General features: G+C 37.3%; 1 protein-coding gene across 1 annotated transcript in view; it reads right to left on the reverse strand.

Annotated features, from left to right (window-relative positions):
• COL5A2 (collagen type V alpha 2 chain) overlaps nucleotides 1-16,130 on the reverse strand; it is a 112,243-nt gene that overhangs the window by 15,881 nt on the left and 80,232 nt on the right. The window contains exons 18-38 of the mRNA XM_049815571.1: nucleotides 13,676-13,729; nucleotides 11,909-12,007; nucleotides 11,396-11,440; nucleotides 11,191-11,289; nucleotides 10,689-10,742; nucleotides 9,492-9,599; nucleotides 8,948-9,001; nucleotides 8,092-8,190; nucleotides 7,349-7,402; nucleotides 6,755-6,853; nucleotides 6,592-6,645; nucleotides 6,440-6,493; nucleotides 5,882-5,935; nucleotides 5,267-5,320; nucleotides 4,885-4,929; nucleotides 4,335-4,433; nucleotides 3,399-3,506; nucleotides 3,221-3,274; nucleotides 1,433-1,486; nucleotides 1,258-1,311; nucleotides 166-219 (exon numbers count right to left, since the gene is read on the reverse strand). Coding sequence (XP_049671528.1) covers nucleotides 166-219; nucleotides 1,258-1,311; nucleotides 1,433-1,486; nucleotides 3,221-3,274; nucleotides 3,399-3,506; nucleotides 4,335-4,433; nucleotides 4,885-4,929; nucleotides 5,267-5,320; nucleotides 5,882-5,935; nucleotides 6,440-6,493; nucleotides 6,592-6,645; nucleotides 6,755-6,853; nucleotides 7,349-7,402; nucleotides 8,092-8,190; nucleotides 8,948-9,001; nucleotides 9,492-9,599; nucleotides 10,689-10,742; nucleotides 11,191-11,289; nucleotides 11,396-11,440; nucleotides 11,909-12,007; nucleotides 13,676-13,729 — 1,449 coding nt within the window. The remainder of the gene's footprint in view (nucleotides 1-165; nucleotides 220-1,257; nucleotides 1,312-1,432; nucleotides 1,487-3,220; nucleotides 3,275-3,398; nucleotides 3,507-4,334; nucleotides 4,434-4,884; nucleotides 4,930-5,266; nucleotides 5,321-5,881; nucleotides 5,936-6,439; nucleotides 6,494-6,591; nucleotides 6,646-6,754; nucleotides 6,854-7,348; nucleotides 7,403-8,091; nucleotides 8,191-8,947; nucleotides 9,002-9,491; nucleotides 9,600-10,688; nucleotides 10,743-11,190; nucleotides 11,290-11,395; nucleotides 11,441-11,908; nucleotides 12,008-13,675; nucleotides 13,730-16,130) is intronic.

Below are 16,130 nucleotides of genomic sequence, written 5' to 3' on the forward strand. Positions count from 1 at the left end.
ATTGGCCCTTTTCTTTACTCGTTATACTGCTGGGAAATAGAAACAGTTTTCTGCAACAAAAATGTGACTCACGTTCCAGAACACTGCAGTATTATTCATAATGAAGGAAACTAAGTATGTCAAACCATGACTAAAGGAAACTCATTAGTATTACAAAACACATACCGGAGGACCAGCAAAACCAACAGCGCCAGTTGGGCCATTTTCTCCTCGGGAACCCTGGTCAAAGAAATTAGAATAATCGTATTTAACAACTGCCTTTCTATATACAGTATAATTTACAGCTAAATATACAAGAAAGGCTGCTAACTATTTACTGTCATAAGTGTGATTATACTTTTGCTCCATTAATCAGAATAAAATGATCTTCTAATCATAAAATAGATAGTTAACTATGATGTTAAGATCTGCCATGTGTTCAACACTATATTCAAACTTTCAGAATTTAGAAATGGAAGGCATAAGCAAGCACTAAAACCACAGTAGGAGAAATTCTGCTCACAACTACTTCCAGAGATAGCACGATTAGCTGAAAAGGACACACCTTATGCAACCTACCATTCTAATAAGATAGACTGGGGGAAAAAAGCCAGTAGTTCAAAGATGTATTCTTCTACAAGGTCAGAATGGGCTATGAGCTGCTTCAGCTGAGCTTTCCACACAACATTTGTTTGGAAAAGAAGGAGCTGAAAGCTGCCAAGCTCCAGCAGTCCCAAGAGGGGTGGAAGCTCTTCCAATTTATACTGGAAATAAGATTGTTCTGATTTATGACACAGACATAATCAACTCCAAGCAGTATGAAGGATCTAGAAGGGCTGAGCCTCTAATTCCCTTATCAAAGTCAGCCCTTAAAATCACAAATAGGTGGAAAATGACAAGAGTTAACATAACTGGATGAACTAAGGTATACCTCTGCATTTTGACCATCTAAATATTTGTATGTGTACAATAGTACCTGGTATGTGCGTGCTTTTAAAAACATTCAAACAATTAAAAATGTTGGCATACTTTCAGGAGTAAGGTAAATGAGGGTAACTTTCTGTAAATTTTTCCCTAAAACAAGTATAGGACAGAGGAACAAAATCCGCCAATGGTTTTGCAAGTGCAGAGCATCGAGACAGAACTACAGATTTTGGCTACAAAGGAAGAGGAAGAAAAAGAGGAAAATGTATCACAAATGAGACAAATACCTGGAGTTTGGAACAGTATTAGATATTGTTAACGTATGCCAGGCAAAAACCAAACATGTTTACTCACAGGGTTTCCACGGGAACCAGGAGGACCAACTAGACCTCGAGGACCTGGTTCACCCTTAAAATGAAATTAAACATTATTATTTCCCAAGTAACTTATTTGATGAGTAGCAAAAGTGCCAATAAAGGGTGATAATATCAAGAAACTTCAGTAGGGAATAGAATAAAAATCTGTTTACCTTTTCACCAGTGGGACCTGCTGGACCCATTGGGCCTATTGGACCAGGGAGACCCTTTTGAACAATAAGATGAAAGGAAGTTAGAGAAGTGATGCTTCAAAACAGTTAGTTTAAAACTTCTCATATGTTACTATTTCCATATGCTTTTTCATTCCTTTAAATTCTTCTCCTTTACCTCTGAAAACTTGTTGGGTTGTCTTTACTTAAAATTGACTTGCATTTCCTCTCCCAGTGACCAAAACCCCACATCTCAAAAGACTGCTTTCCTTCATTTTCTCTTTCTTCGCTAACTTCATCTTCTCCTTTATGCAGTGTTTATGAATAAGGCCAATGATAAAAAAAAAAAACCCTGGCTTTATTTTGCTCTCTCAGGAGGAAATTAAGTCCTTTTCCCCCACTTGCACAGAAGCTCTGCTAGTATTTAACTAGTGTCCATCATTACTTTTGAAGATTCATTTATATCTTACAAACTCCTCAAAAGTGTCCTTTTTCTCTTCATGGGGCAGTTAGGCAAACAGGTCGCAAATTCTCCATCCAAACCCATCAACTCCGCATAATGATCCCACAGCACTAATTATATTACCTTCTTGAATATCTAGATATCCAATTACAATTCTGTTTCGTTAGAAGCAGAGTACCACAAACTTGCACCCAGTTTATATTGAACAAAATCCCCCCTCCCACAAAAAAATTGCACTGGAACTTAGTTCAAACTGTAGAGAAATAAAAAAAAAGAAGCCATTAACAAATCAATACTCTAGGTAGCAGAGATATCTGCAGATAACTGGCTTTAGAACAGGGATGTACATTTAGCTCACCATTCCTTTACCTGTTCATTACTGTAAGCTATAAATGTGCCTTACAATGATTAAGAACGGTTCTGTATCTTTGGATAATATCTGACTAACTAATAATTGACTAACTATAACTAAATCCAGCTCACAGCTGATAATTTTAAGTTAGTGCTTCTGTATCCTATGGTTGCTCCAAAAACCTTTTCCTCTTTAATTATAAATTTAGTCCAGGCAGGATCCTCATCTTTTGAATGTACCTCAGATTTCCAAATGCCTAGCAGCTAGTACTCCAACCGGTTTCCAAAACGGAAGAATGTCAGATATATGCAATTCATGTAAAAAGTAACTACAATAACTTCTGGGAAGAAAATATGGTCAGTGCATACACAACCAGCCCAGTGCATTTGGGGTTATTGGACAGTTGGTCTATGCAGAAAAGTGTGTACAACATGTCTTGAACATGTCTTACCAGACTAGCCATGTCATTTATGCACAGGAGATTCAAAGCTTTCCAGAAGTGTCAGCAACTTTCCGCCCATATGGGGCTTAGTACATTCACAGGAATTTTCACCTGTGAAACTCAAGACAGACTGTGGACAACTCAGTCCAAACCATAAGCAGGCATCTGCCTTAGTCCAAGAGTCAGAGCTGGAAGGTCTGCTTCTAGGCTATTGAACTCTGCCTGTCCCTTTTTTCATAATTTTACTATAGTCAACTTAGCTGAATCCCAAATCAACACACTACTTCTGGGAATCCTTTCCACTGACATCTTAACTCCCGTTATTGATGATACAAGACAGGGGCTTGGAACCCCAACATCCCAAAGCATTGTACACAGCAGTCTTGAAAAACTTGAAAATTTGGAGGGTAGGGGCAATGAGAATGACTATCAGCCCATGATATCACCAAGTGGAGCAGTGATTAACTCTATGAGCTGAGTACCCTTAGCACAATAAACACTCTGGTGTGTGAAGAGAGTGATAGATTTACTTACTCTTGCCCCATCGTTGCCAGCTGTACCTTCAGCACCTTTCTCACCTATGCCGCCCTATGGAAAATACCCGGAAAGTCTCAGTTATGATACTGAATGCTCAGCAGTTCATACTCCGGAATAACTGCAGTATTAAGAGAGAGGTGATTCTACTCAGGACAACAGAAATAAACAGACTTACTCTGTCACCCTTGGGGCCAGGTGTTCCAGCAATCCCTCTTTCTCCAGGCATACCTTGAAGACCCGGTGGACCTGGATCACCAGGCGTCCCACTAGGGCCTGGGCTTCCCTGAAGCAAATAGAGAGCAAGTTGTTGTCTATTCATCCTAGAAGTATCTTTGTCTCTAGGCTGCGGAATAGGCTGTGACTGTGTTGAAGTCTCTGGGGTACAGTTTTAAGTAATAATTTTCTCTTAAATTTGGACTTTATTAATGTCCAAATACTTTTCTTTTCCCACTGTGTTACTCAGGAAGTTCAGCTGTAATAGTCTTTCCAAATACATTAGTATTTAGTCAGTGCATATTCGGGATGAGAACAGGCAAAAAAAGAAGCTCGTCTGTCTACCTTGACACCACATGGGTTTATTACACAAAGCAGTTACAGGTAGAAGTTGCCAGAGGCAGAGATGCTTTATTTATGCTTTGCTTCTCACACCTCATGTCTATTACAGGTGCCACATTATTAAAGGCACTCCCAACCTGGGGTGACCTTCCTAGGCCTACTTAAATCAACTGCAGGTGAAAGAAAGGCTTGCAGTTTTCACCCTGCCAAGTGTCTTTGTGTAAACTGATGTAGCTCTTAAAACATTGCTAGAGGGTTTTCTGCAGTTCAGAAATGGCTTTGCCCAGTTCTACTGAGAAACACAAAAACCATTTTAAATTTCAGACCTATATAAATTAATACAAAATGTGTTCTCAACGTGTAAGTATCTTGCAAGTTATTAATACTGTTATACCGGCATAACTTGTATGTCCTCCTAGAACCCTTATATAAACAAGATACCTTTCATGAAAAGTTATCCCTTTTATAATAAAAAAGCTCTCTCTTTTGTGTTCATGCAAATGAGCAGAATTATACATTACATCACTGCAGCAACACAAATCTCCATTCAGCTTACCTTTGGACCATCAGGACCATGACCTCCAGCCATACCCTTTTCGCCCTGGAGTCCTGATGCACCTGGTTCTCCCCTTTCCCCTGGATTGCCACGTTCTCCCTACAAAATGGAAAATTATTACTTATTCAGAAGTCAGGGTACAGTTCTGGTAGACAAAATCCTAAATATACCATAAGTGCAGCTCTGCTGTTTAAACAAAGAGCCTGTAAACAAATTCTAGGAGAACTGATCAAATAAAAAAACAGCTTTATGCTTTTATTGTTAAAGGTAGGGGAAGTAGCATGTTGCTCAGCAAACTAAAAACTATCATTTCACAGCCGTAAACCTAATCATTTAGCAGCCAGTACTCAACACCACTTCACGAGCTATGAAACCATTAAAGGTGGTAGGTTTTACAGAAACCATATTAAAACATATCGATGTTTACAACCATTTCGTTGGTGGGGGAAAAGTCAAATATTCACTTTAGCTGTTAAAGTCCACGTTATATATCAACTTTCAACCTCAGAGAACTGTTAGGAAAGTTTAAGCTCTGAAAAAAAATACTTACCCTAGGGCCCAATGGACCAACAGCTCCAGGGTCTCCAGGCACACCCTAAGCAGAACAGAACTCACCATTAGAATGAAAGCATTATTCATAGCCTTATAGTTATGGAAAATAGAGATAAACATTTTCATTTGCAAAGTACTGTGAATGTAGATGGCTACTTCTGAATATTATCTGTCCATGACAAGAGGAAATAGTCCAACTCAGTCCAAGAAGATGGACTTGAAGATTCTAGTATTTATTTTATCCAAAAGCAGTTCTCGGACAGCGTGCAGACTACATCAATACATATTTTTGAAACAGAGTAGGGAATTAAAATTACAAAGAGAAGAAAAGGTAAAACTACTTTATGAAGTGAATTCCTGTTAAATTACACAGAAATTACCTGATCACCTGGCTTTCCTCCCTCACCTGGAGGACCTGGTGGCCCAGGCAAGCCCTATAAAAAAGTAAATAAAATGGTCACTAACATGATAGAAAGTTAGGTAAATCCAGATTTAACTAAGACACCAAGAATATGAATGTAGTATTATACTCAGTACAAGACTATGTCCTCAGAGATCCTCAAGCAAAACAGTTACATGAATATTACACCAGTGTTTTTCCCCCTATAAATAAGATGGCAGCCCTTCTTTAATATTTGTAGGACATAGGCATATAAGCCCTAAAAATAAAGCTCTTTATAAACAGAGATTGACTTGACTTAGTACTTCATTATCAAAACAATTCTTTTGCTCCATATTTGGAACATCTTTGGAAAATCTCCAAATGAAAACTGAAAAACAACAAAGGTTTTCTCAAGGGATACAGAGCTGGTATTTAAGCCTTTGCCAGTTCAGTTTAGTGCACAGCTGATGTGAAAGTATGACTAATTATTCTGAACATCGGTGCCTTAGTTCTGAAGTTGTGTTTTATTATACATCACTTGATTGAATTTCTCCAATTTCAGTTGAAAGAAATGGCGGTTTATTTTTGTCTTTAAAAAAATGAATGCACATACCTGAAACCCTGTAGGACCTGGAGGGCCTTGTTCTCCTCTTTCTCCTGCCAGACCCTATACAAAAGAAAGTTAGTTAGGATACAGTAGAGGAATATAGGCAGGCTCTACAATTTTTCTTCTCTCTGAATATGTGTATTTTTGGTTACATATTTGTTTATTATACATTTTTACTTACCTCAGGCCAAGATATACCCTATCTAAAAGATGTAATAAGATGTATCTTATTTCTCTAAGATCCTCCCCACAAAAATTCTGTGCTGACAGGAAAACACTTAGTTCCATTGAAACCAAGGAAGCTAGGAAAATGAACCATAAGAAAATTTTGCCCCTTGCACTATTTTTTGTAATGGTCAGTAAAAGGAATTAGACTGCTCATATATTTTTTTTTTTCTAATACAAAGCTTCCCATTTTTCTAGGAAAATTTTTTCTTTACACTTTCTTAGGATTTTTTGTTTGGAATCAACAATTGGCATGAAGATAGATAAAAATAGAAGCAGAAAGAATAATGAATGGGTGGAGCGACTGGCAGGCAGGCAGAGTGGTAAAAGTTGGCTTACCGGTGGGCCAACAGGACCAGAAGGACCAACTTCACCATCTTTACCAGGGGCTCCCTAAATTAAAATGACATGGGAAGAAGTCTTGTATAGTGAACACATATAACTGAAAAGCATAATTTTCTGTAATCACTGCAAATAAGAGTCACACTCACTCTCTGTCCTGGGACACCTGCATTGCCTGCTTCTCCAGGTTTTCCAGGATCACCCTAATTTGCAGAAATAAAAATGACTATTTTTAAATACTGTTTTCATCCATTAAAATAAATGCAAATGTTTAAAGTTAAACAGATCTTGGGTACCAGATGCCATACTCACACTACTACCCTTTGGCCCAGGAAGGCCCATGCTGCCTGGCTGACCTCTGATTCCTATTGAACCTGCTGGACCTGGACGTCCATCTTCTCCAGGAGCACCCTACAGAGCATTTTCCACATTAGATTATAAATATGTTTATTCATATGAACCTCTTTGCTCCTGGAAAATGTTTGTATATATAAAAAAATAACATTAACCTGGTCTGGTGCTACAGTTATCAGTCAAAACGTGTTTAAAGCAGACATAGCTTTAGCCATACTGCTGCATTTAACCAAATACTATGCAATTATTATCATTGAGCCATTATAAACAAATACATTATTGTTTCCTTAGAGAGGCAGTTAGAAAAGATATTTCGTTCAAAACAGTTTAAAAATACTGCAGCAGCTGGTAAACAACAGACACTGCTATGCAGACAAAACTAAAGGAACATTATCTCCACTAATTTTGGAGTCAGGAATCTAAAATGAACAATTAATAGCGAAGATAAACCTGAAATCAAGAAAACTCAAGTTAATAAAAGTAATTTCAATGAGTTGGGACCTTCAAATTACTGTGACATTAACTGAAAGGACTAACTTTTATGTCACTTACCAAGGGGCCAAGTTTTCCTTCAGGGCCTTGAACACCTGGATTTCCTGTCAAACCCTAAAAGCGGGAATAATATTGGTGTTAAAGTTGTGCATCTAGAACAATACAGAAACGTAAATAAAGCCAAAAGATATGCTCAGTTACTACCATAGTACAAACTTCTCTGTATCAAAGGTCTTCATCCTCGTCTTCACTTTACAGCTTCATCCCCCGCTGTATTTGATCTTCCCTTTTCCTATTCTCCCTTTTCTTGCTTTTACACCTCTTGAGCTTCTCACAGGCTCATCTTTATTTCTGCCAACATTACCCAGTGTTCTATATCACATCTTATACTTGCTGCTCCCTTTCTCTTTTATGATATTCCAAATTCTCCTCAAATATTTTCCCTGAAAAAAATCTCAAGATGACAGGCACCGCTCAACTATGGAAGTTATAAATCACCAATTTAATGATGGTTAGCCTTCAATTAATTTGGCCTTCATTTCATGCTATCTGTGGTAACTGTGTTTTACAAGTGCACTCCTTCAGTTGCATTAGCTAGTCTCAATCAGGACTATTTCTCCTTTTTCAAAGGCAAAGGGAACCTGTTCTTCCCAACATCAGCAGGAAAAAAGAGAGGTATTTTGGCCTTTACCCTTCAAGCAGCCCCACCAAAACAAGTCCATCCTTAATTCTGCGAAGTTCATTTTTGCCTTTTTCAAAAGAAAAATGCCATGGTTTCTAGCATACTGCTATTAGTTCCTTACCCTTGCACCCGGGAGGCCAGGTTCACCGGGACGCCCAGGATCTCCCTGACCTCCTTTAGGACCAGAAGAACCTGCTGGACCACGCTCTCCTTGGGCACCCTAGAAAGATACCAATGGGCTACTAGTTAACAGGTAGAACAGCAACAGTAAGAGAAGGTTGAATAAAATAGGCATCTTCTATTAAGGACTTATTTCTGCACACAGAATTCCAAATCATTAATATTTTTATTATTATTACTTTTTTCCCCAAATTATTACTTAAAAGTTGTCTCTTCCATAAAGCAAATTTATATAAGAATTTTAGAATCCCTGTATTTTTACCAAGAAGTTAGGAATTTACAGAAACACTAGACAAATATGTATGTGAGTCACTTCCCTGGAAGTGTTAGGAAAGCCAAAAAAGTGTTAGGAAGAAGTTTGGAAAGCCAGAGACAGATAAGCCCATCTCTTCAAGGGACAAATCTAGAAAAACTACACCACACACAAATAAAAGGCAATTTTTCAAATAGTTACCTACTATAGAGCAATACATGAAGCAATACAGCAGGAGAACAGGTCAACATCTCTTATCTAGTCACATTTCAGCATGAGGGAGCATTAAGTCAAGGACAAGCAAGAAAAGGTGAACACCACAGGTATTGAAAGTGATTTTTCCTAAAAAAATTTAGTCTCAAAACATTCAGAACCCTTTCTGGCATTTGTCAATTCCTTTTGATCCTGCTTCCAGTGATTCTGAGGATCTGCCTATTTGCCCAGAAGCAGATGTTTTTAATGGAACACTTTCTTTCTATATATCTGTATTTATGAAAATTTAACAAATGACCCAATAAAAGATGAATGCTTTAATTTCATTTACCTTTGGTCCAGGCAAGCCATCAGAACCTGGAAAACCACGGTTACCAGGAGCACCCTAGAAAAAAGCCACAGATACAAGATTATTATCTTAATTTTTACGTAATTTATTGCAAATAAAGTACTAGGTTTATAGTTTGGGGGTTCAGTTTATTTCCTTAAAACTTTCTTACTAGAATACTTTAAATTTGGGCGTTTTACCACTTGGAGTGGTAAAAATATCAATGTTTCATTCATGTGTGCTGAACAGCTCCTTCTATGTCAACAGCCTCGTTGAAAGCAAGATGACCATTTGTACAGGGTTAAGCAAAAAATTTGCAGATTAGCTCGTCATATCTCCATCATTTCTCCTACCATACTATCCTGTGCACTGAATCCACAAATGAAAATATCCAGTGTAAAGAATAATGCACAGTATTAATTGCTGTTAGGAAAAAAAGTTTGACTACACCCACAATGAAGCTGTAAGGAAATTCACAGTTAGGTCAAGAGGTTTTTCAGCTTAGCAGTACATCTCTCAAGACATATTATTCCTCTGGATTGCTTACCCTCTCTCCAACAGGACCTGGCGGACCTACTGACCCTGGATCACCTCGAGGACCTCTTTTCCCTTCTTCACCTACAGGGCCAATGGGACCCTGGGGACCTTGTGGGCCCTAGTAAAAGTAGAATGTTTTTTAAAAAAATCATTGTTAAGCTCACCACTTCTCAGGTATATTGAAACAGACTGTCTTCTAAACATCATAAATATTTTTCCAAATAAAGGAGAAAAAATAGATAGGTTTTGAATCAGTTAAAAAAAATGCAGCTTTTCAGCATCAGCTTTTCTCTTTTACAATGTTTGTAAGCTAATATTTCAGTAAGAAGTGCACTAGGGGAATTAAGTCTAATTCTGCAGCTCAGCTGTACAGTGCTTATTATAATCACCTACATGCAATAATTTCTATTTATTATTATCAATAAGCTGCAAAGGACTCAAAATTCAGTAAGACTCTAGTAGAAATTCTAAAAGGAGAAGACAGTAGGTGGTAAGGAAACCACTACTTCATCTGTACATTTTTGTCAGTTATTACATGACCATTTAACTAGTGAGAAATTAAAACTAAAGATTGGTTGACAAGTCAAACTGACTCCAACTCTGCAGAATCACTTTTCTTCCAAAATTCACAAGGTTACATCATGGAATTAGCCATATTCTCAAATAATCTTTCACAAATATTATCTGTGGGCTAAACAGCTATTCATACCATACATGTATAAATATGTATATTATTTTAATGTATAAATAAAAAATAGTTAATAGATACATAACTGCATAAGTATAAAATATTTTAAATGTAAGTTTAAAATAAAAAGGATTTTTTAATTATGATTAGCACATTCAAGCATCAACACACCAGATGCTCTTAAATGTCCAGAATCGTATGGATCCATTTCATATTAGATAAATTAGAATACATTCATTCTGTGTGCTACAGAAGCCTCAGTAGATGCACTAATTGGCTCTTCTGTCCTTTAGTACTGTAAGGCCCACACTGGGTAGGTGATTTATAACATCAAAGGACCTGCTTCACCATTCATTGTTAGTACTCTCTAGCCAGGTTCACCGTGGTTTGTCTTTCACAATAATTACTCTTGTGATTATGAGCATCAGAAGCGTCTTGGAAATTGTAAGAATCTATTCAAAATACTCATAACAAGCCTTTGTGATTCCTTTTCATTTAACAAAGCTTATGGAGACTTACAGGTTCACCTTTGGGTCCTGCTTCTCCCTTGAAACCTGGGACACCAGGGTCTCCCTGAAAACAAACACATGAATAACACCCATAAGGTTAAAACTCTGCATAAACCATTTGATCAGTTTGTATTATGCTATAAAACAGAAAAACATTTCCTAGCTTAGTAACTAGTCATAGGCAATATAGCAGGATACTTATAATGGTTTTTCTTTCCATTTAGCGTGCTTGTTTATTATAACGTTATCAAGGCAAAAACCTAAACAAGACAATTTCAGGAGATAACTGTTACTGTTTGTCCAAGCTTATATAGACATTCTTCTTTCTTAGACCTTTAAGAATCCAAAACTGGTATTTTGAACACACAGAAGACTCACAAGATCTGAGTCTCAGCATGCTCCTAATTTATATAAAGGAATCCCACTGCTAATCACTGTTTTAGTTTCATAGAGTAACTATGCAACACATTTGCAAGACATTACAATTACCACAGAGACAAAGACATCATTACCGGCTGGCCTCGAATACCAGGTGGGCCAGTACTGCCTTGTGGTCCTGGGGAACCAGGTGGACCTGACAAACCAGGGGGCCCTCCAGTGCCTGGAGATCCCTACAAACAGAAAGAACAGCAAGCACAGTAAGGAAACGTAGTAAAACCAAGGAAAGAAAATAAATTCACTTACACAATTTCTTCAACAGGTGATATGATTACTTACAGTAGGGCCTTTAGCACCTGGGGAACCATCTGTCCCTTCAGTACCCTAAAGATAATGTACCAACCATTAAAATTAATTTTAATGAGGAGGGTATCGATAACAAACACAGAAGATAGTCATTTTATCTACTTTACAAGACCAGACAATAAAGACTATTAAATAAATACAGCGACATACCATCTACTTGTGCAAATGCTAATACGGGTAACAAAGCGTGCAAGTTAATGTGATGTTTAATCTTTCAGACTTTATGTTGAAGCTTAAGCTTTAAAGTACTTCCAGGATCAAGACTGTATCGAGCTGTGTAACTTTCAGTTTTCCAAGCTGTTTTAATTAAATAATGAAAAGTTATTTTGAACAAAATAAGCACAAAACAAATGAATGAGCACTTTCCTTTCCTGGGAAAAGTAATTTGAGCAAAACTCAGTGTCTATCAAGTGGGGTATTAAAATTCCCTATAAACAGGCAACACGCGCAAGCTGAGCACTGAGGAACTCAATTTAATGTACTTACAGGAAGACCTTGTGATCCAGCTGGGCCCTGTGGACCTGTTTCACCCCTTTGTCCTTGAGGGCCTTCAGGACCACGAGGACCCGTTGGACCTGCTTCACCCTAAGATTTCACATGAGAAAACAACTGGAGATTACTTTGCTCTAAAAAGTAGCGCTACAAACTAACTAAGGAGGAATAATGAGTTTATAAGAGAAGAATAATTCAGGTTTTGAAATAGTTTATTATCCTTAAAAAATATTTTGCTTACCTAATTCTGCTTCTACTACTTCCATGTGAATGTAAACTTCAGAAGTACAAACAGAATTTTTCCTCTATGTATACAAGGACAAGGAAACTTTCTACAGAGAAGCAGCACTATATCCAGTGGCCCAAATCAGATCAAATAATTTAGATAGACATATCTTTCTAAAATCCCAGTATGTACATCTAATTTGACAAGGGGTTGTTTTTTTAGCTTTGTTAACAGCTAAGGCTTAAGATTTAGAAATTATAACACATCTGGTGGTTTTTTGCACAGCACAGGTTAACTCAGTATTGCAGCACTATATTAAATACAAAATCCCTGTAAGATTGGACTGGATGCTCCAATAAAAAAATTCCTCCTGGCATCTCCTTTGAATTTTATCTTTATATAGGAAATTTGCCTTTTGGAACTGATGGCTGTTAATATCACATCTTCATAACTGAAGTCCACATCTTCATTGTATAGTCTGCTTAGCTTTTATGAGTTCAAAGCAGCTATTCAATTTTACATCATTTGATGATCAAACTTGAAGGTAGCTCCTCCTTTTCAAAAGCTTTCATTCATTCATCATGTGACAGCTTCTCCAAATATTTATTTAGGTACTAAGTAGTGCTTAGCCATACCAAAGCATTTTATGACATGCACTAAAAGGTCTATCATTTAATTGTATACATCATGTTAATAGTCTTATTAAGACCCATTTCCAAAAAGTCGTTTCATGAATGGTGCCAGCTTCACAACAACACAAAACATCTGCTGAACTTGGCTACCTGACTAATTGAGAGTTTCTTTCTGTTTAATTTTTTCCTATCATGTATTAGGAGTGTAAAGGAACGAAGAGGAGCAACTGGTGGAGGGCAATAATAAGTATAAGGAAGCTGTACAAGTAGTGTTTTCTGTCTTTGCAGACATAGTCTCAAGGCTAGGAAAAAAAAAAATATTGAGCGCTTTCTTGAAAAATGAGAGGGAAGTCCCACAAAGATAGCGCTGCAGCCAATGGAAGTTTTCCATTTCAACCCAATCACACAGACCCACAAAAGGTAGTAATCCTCATTTGGTCTATTGCGATGAACTGCAGTACATCTCTGTTGGGGTTCAGGCATTTTCCTTACCAGTCTAGGTCATCTCAAAAGCTGTCCTTGGCCGAAACTGGAAGTTTCAGCATTAGAAGGTACTGCTTCCATACTGCCTTAGAGTAGTCCTCGCAGCTTAACTTGCAATAATGCATCTTGTTATTCTTTGAATATACTGGACAAGATTCCTGAGGCACAGCATGCCAGTCCTCTTTTAATCACCCCTTAGCTCAAGCAAAAGCGAGAGCAAAGAAAGTATCCTAACTGTGCTGAATTGCAACAGCTTCATTTGGCTTCTGATTTCTAAGCTCTGCCTCAAGGTCTTGACTATGATTTCACAGCAACTGTTAGGGACCTGTATACAATGTCAGGCTGAACTCTGTGTAGTCTAGTACATATTTTTTAATTCTGTGTTATTAGACATATGAAAAAGATATTTTGATTTTTTACCTTTACACCAGGAGCACCTGGAAAACCTGGAGAACCAGTTATGCCAAGTGGGCCCTACAAAAGACAGACACAGATCTGTAATTGTGCAGTTTAGATCACACAGGTTACTATCTCATCACTGGGTAAATATGGTTCTGGGATTAAATGTATTTTTTAGCCATAAAACATTTGTTCATAACAAATCCAAAATAACTATAAATATAACTTTTCTATGTGGTACATTTTCTAGAATTGTGGTGCAGGATTTTAATAATGTGTTTACTGCCTTCAGCAAAGTTACAGCTCTTGATGCACCTATTAATGCACAAATTGCAATCTACACAGCTGACAATTATTATAGCAATTGTTTTTCAAATTTAGTTTTTAACAAAATATTATATCCTCTTTTTATATCTTTGCTACTGTGGTACGGTAATGAAAAGATCAGATCTTTGTTCAGCCATCACAGTTTGTCCTATGGAATGTAACAAAGGAGAGTTTCAATTCTTTTAAACTTAAAATACTAATCTAGAAAAAAGAAATACAAGCCACACCTACATTAAAACAAATGGGTTGTGTGACACGATTTTTGAGGTAAGCAACACGAAAAGTGAAAATATAATTAAAAGCTATGTAACTACATGCCCTGCTTCCTATTCCTCTGCCCCGTTGCGATTCACAAATTCACAGCCACATTCATCTGCAAGCTTTAAAACACAGATTTTGTACCAAATTTTCAAGGCTCTATAGACAAAGACATACAGCAGAGAGTTTACTGCTTGGATCTTTGTTCAGAGATAGGCAGGTATTTCTGGAAAAGGAAGCAGAGGAAAGGCTGGGTTATGTCACACCACAAAACACAACGCTGTGCAGAGGTACATCTTCAGCTCCTAAAACCAGTGTGCTCTTCCCAAATAGCTTTATATCTTGAGGTAGTCGATGCTGTGTCTAAGAAAGGCTGACAGCTTGAGCAGACCATAGTATTGATGCGGCTACACTAGTTCTCATTCTAGAGCCAAATTCTTGGTGCATTGCGCTGCACAGCGTAGGCGCACCTCATGTGGCTGCGAGGATACGAAGTTTGGGCAGGGATGCAAACGGCTGGGGCTGCATTACATAGCAGACTGTGCAAAGTCCCTAGAAAGCAAACTCCAAGTGTATACACTTGAATATACCTGTATGGTGTGATGCAAACCTTGCTTTGCTGAACAGAAAGACTTTCAGTTAAGGACTTCAGAGTAAATTTGTGAATTGTTTCCATTTTCATAATGCCGCGTCTGCTGAACAAGACATTCAATAGAAGATCTTTCTACTGCATTATAAATTCTCTGGATGGCGGCACACAGTGGTTATAAATATTCACTACAACAATGTTCCCAGATGACTCCTCTTTATCTTTTCCTGATTTTCTGTCTTTTAGTAAAATATGATGCATACTGTGAAAAAATGTTCTATGTAATAAAGCTCTGGTGACAAACTTAGTAAGAACAATCTGTCCCACTGAGCATCAATTACAGACAACATTTCTGCCATGACCTTCCACTGGATTTCTACAGGACTGATGTAACAGCTCACTAAGTATATTTTTGAAAACCTATGTCCCAGTTTATTAAATCACAAATATGTCTGCCAAATCTCTCTCTTGTTGCAGGAAGAATTCCAGAATTACGGTGTACCACTGCACTGACCCAAACAACAACGCATTTCATTAACACTTCCTCCAATGAGAAACATACGCATTAAGTACCAGTATCTCCCTTGTGACACTACATGGGATTTTATAAAACATGTTAGCCAACCCATTATCGTGTACCACGAAGCTGAGCTCATATTTTATGCCAAAGAAAAATTTCAAGCTTCATGTAGAATTTCATAGCTCAGGACCCAGCTTTTTTTAACTTTATAATTTGTTTTCAATACTGAAAAATCTTTTTGTTGTTTGAAAGTTTCTTCTAACAAGTTACCCTTCTTTCACAGTGCACGAAATAATTGAGTTTTGCAGCTTTTAGACACACTCATTTTTTTAGCTTCTATTACAGTTAATTATTCCGTAATGGTTTTTTTTAATAAAACAGTCTGTGCATTAAGATGACACAGGGAAATGAATTTTTCTCAGGACTTACGTCATTATTAAATAAAGGCGATGCACAGAATGAAATTTTAATTGCAGGCAAGTGTGTTTGGGGGTTTTGAGGGGTTTTTTGGTGTGGTGTTTTTTTGGTTTGGTTTTGGTGGTTTGTTGGTTTTTTTGGTTTGTGGTTTTTTTTTTTTTAAGTTGAACATCACAAAGTGGTAAAAGTTCAGGCTGACTACATCAACAAATAGAAACTGTCAACCACATCCTAGAAGTAATGCTTTCAAAAAAAGCAAACAAAAAAAGAATACCACATTTTTAAAATGGAAGCTGGCCTTGCACAAATAGTACAAAATCATCATAAGCTTTCATTTGTAGAAGCAACAAATAATTAGCTGTATG

The sequence above is a fragment of the Accipiter gentilis genome, chromosome 1 (assembly GCF_929443795.1).
Source record: "Accipiter gentilis chromosome 1, bAccGen1.1, whole genome shotgun sequence".
Lineage (NCBI taxonomy): Eukaryota > Metazoa > Chordata > Aves > Accipitriformes > Accipitridae > Astur > Astur gentilis.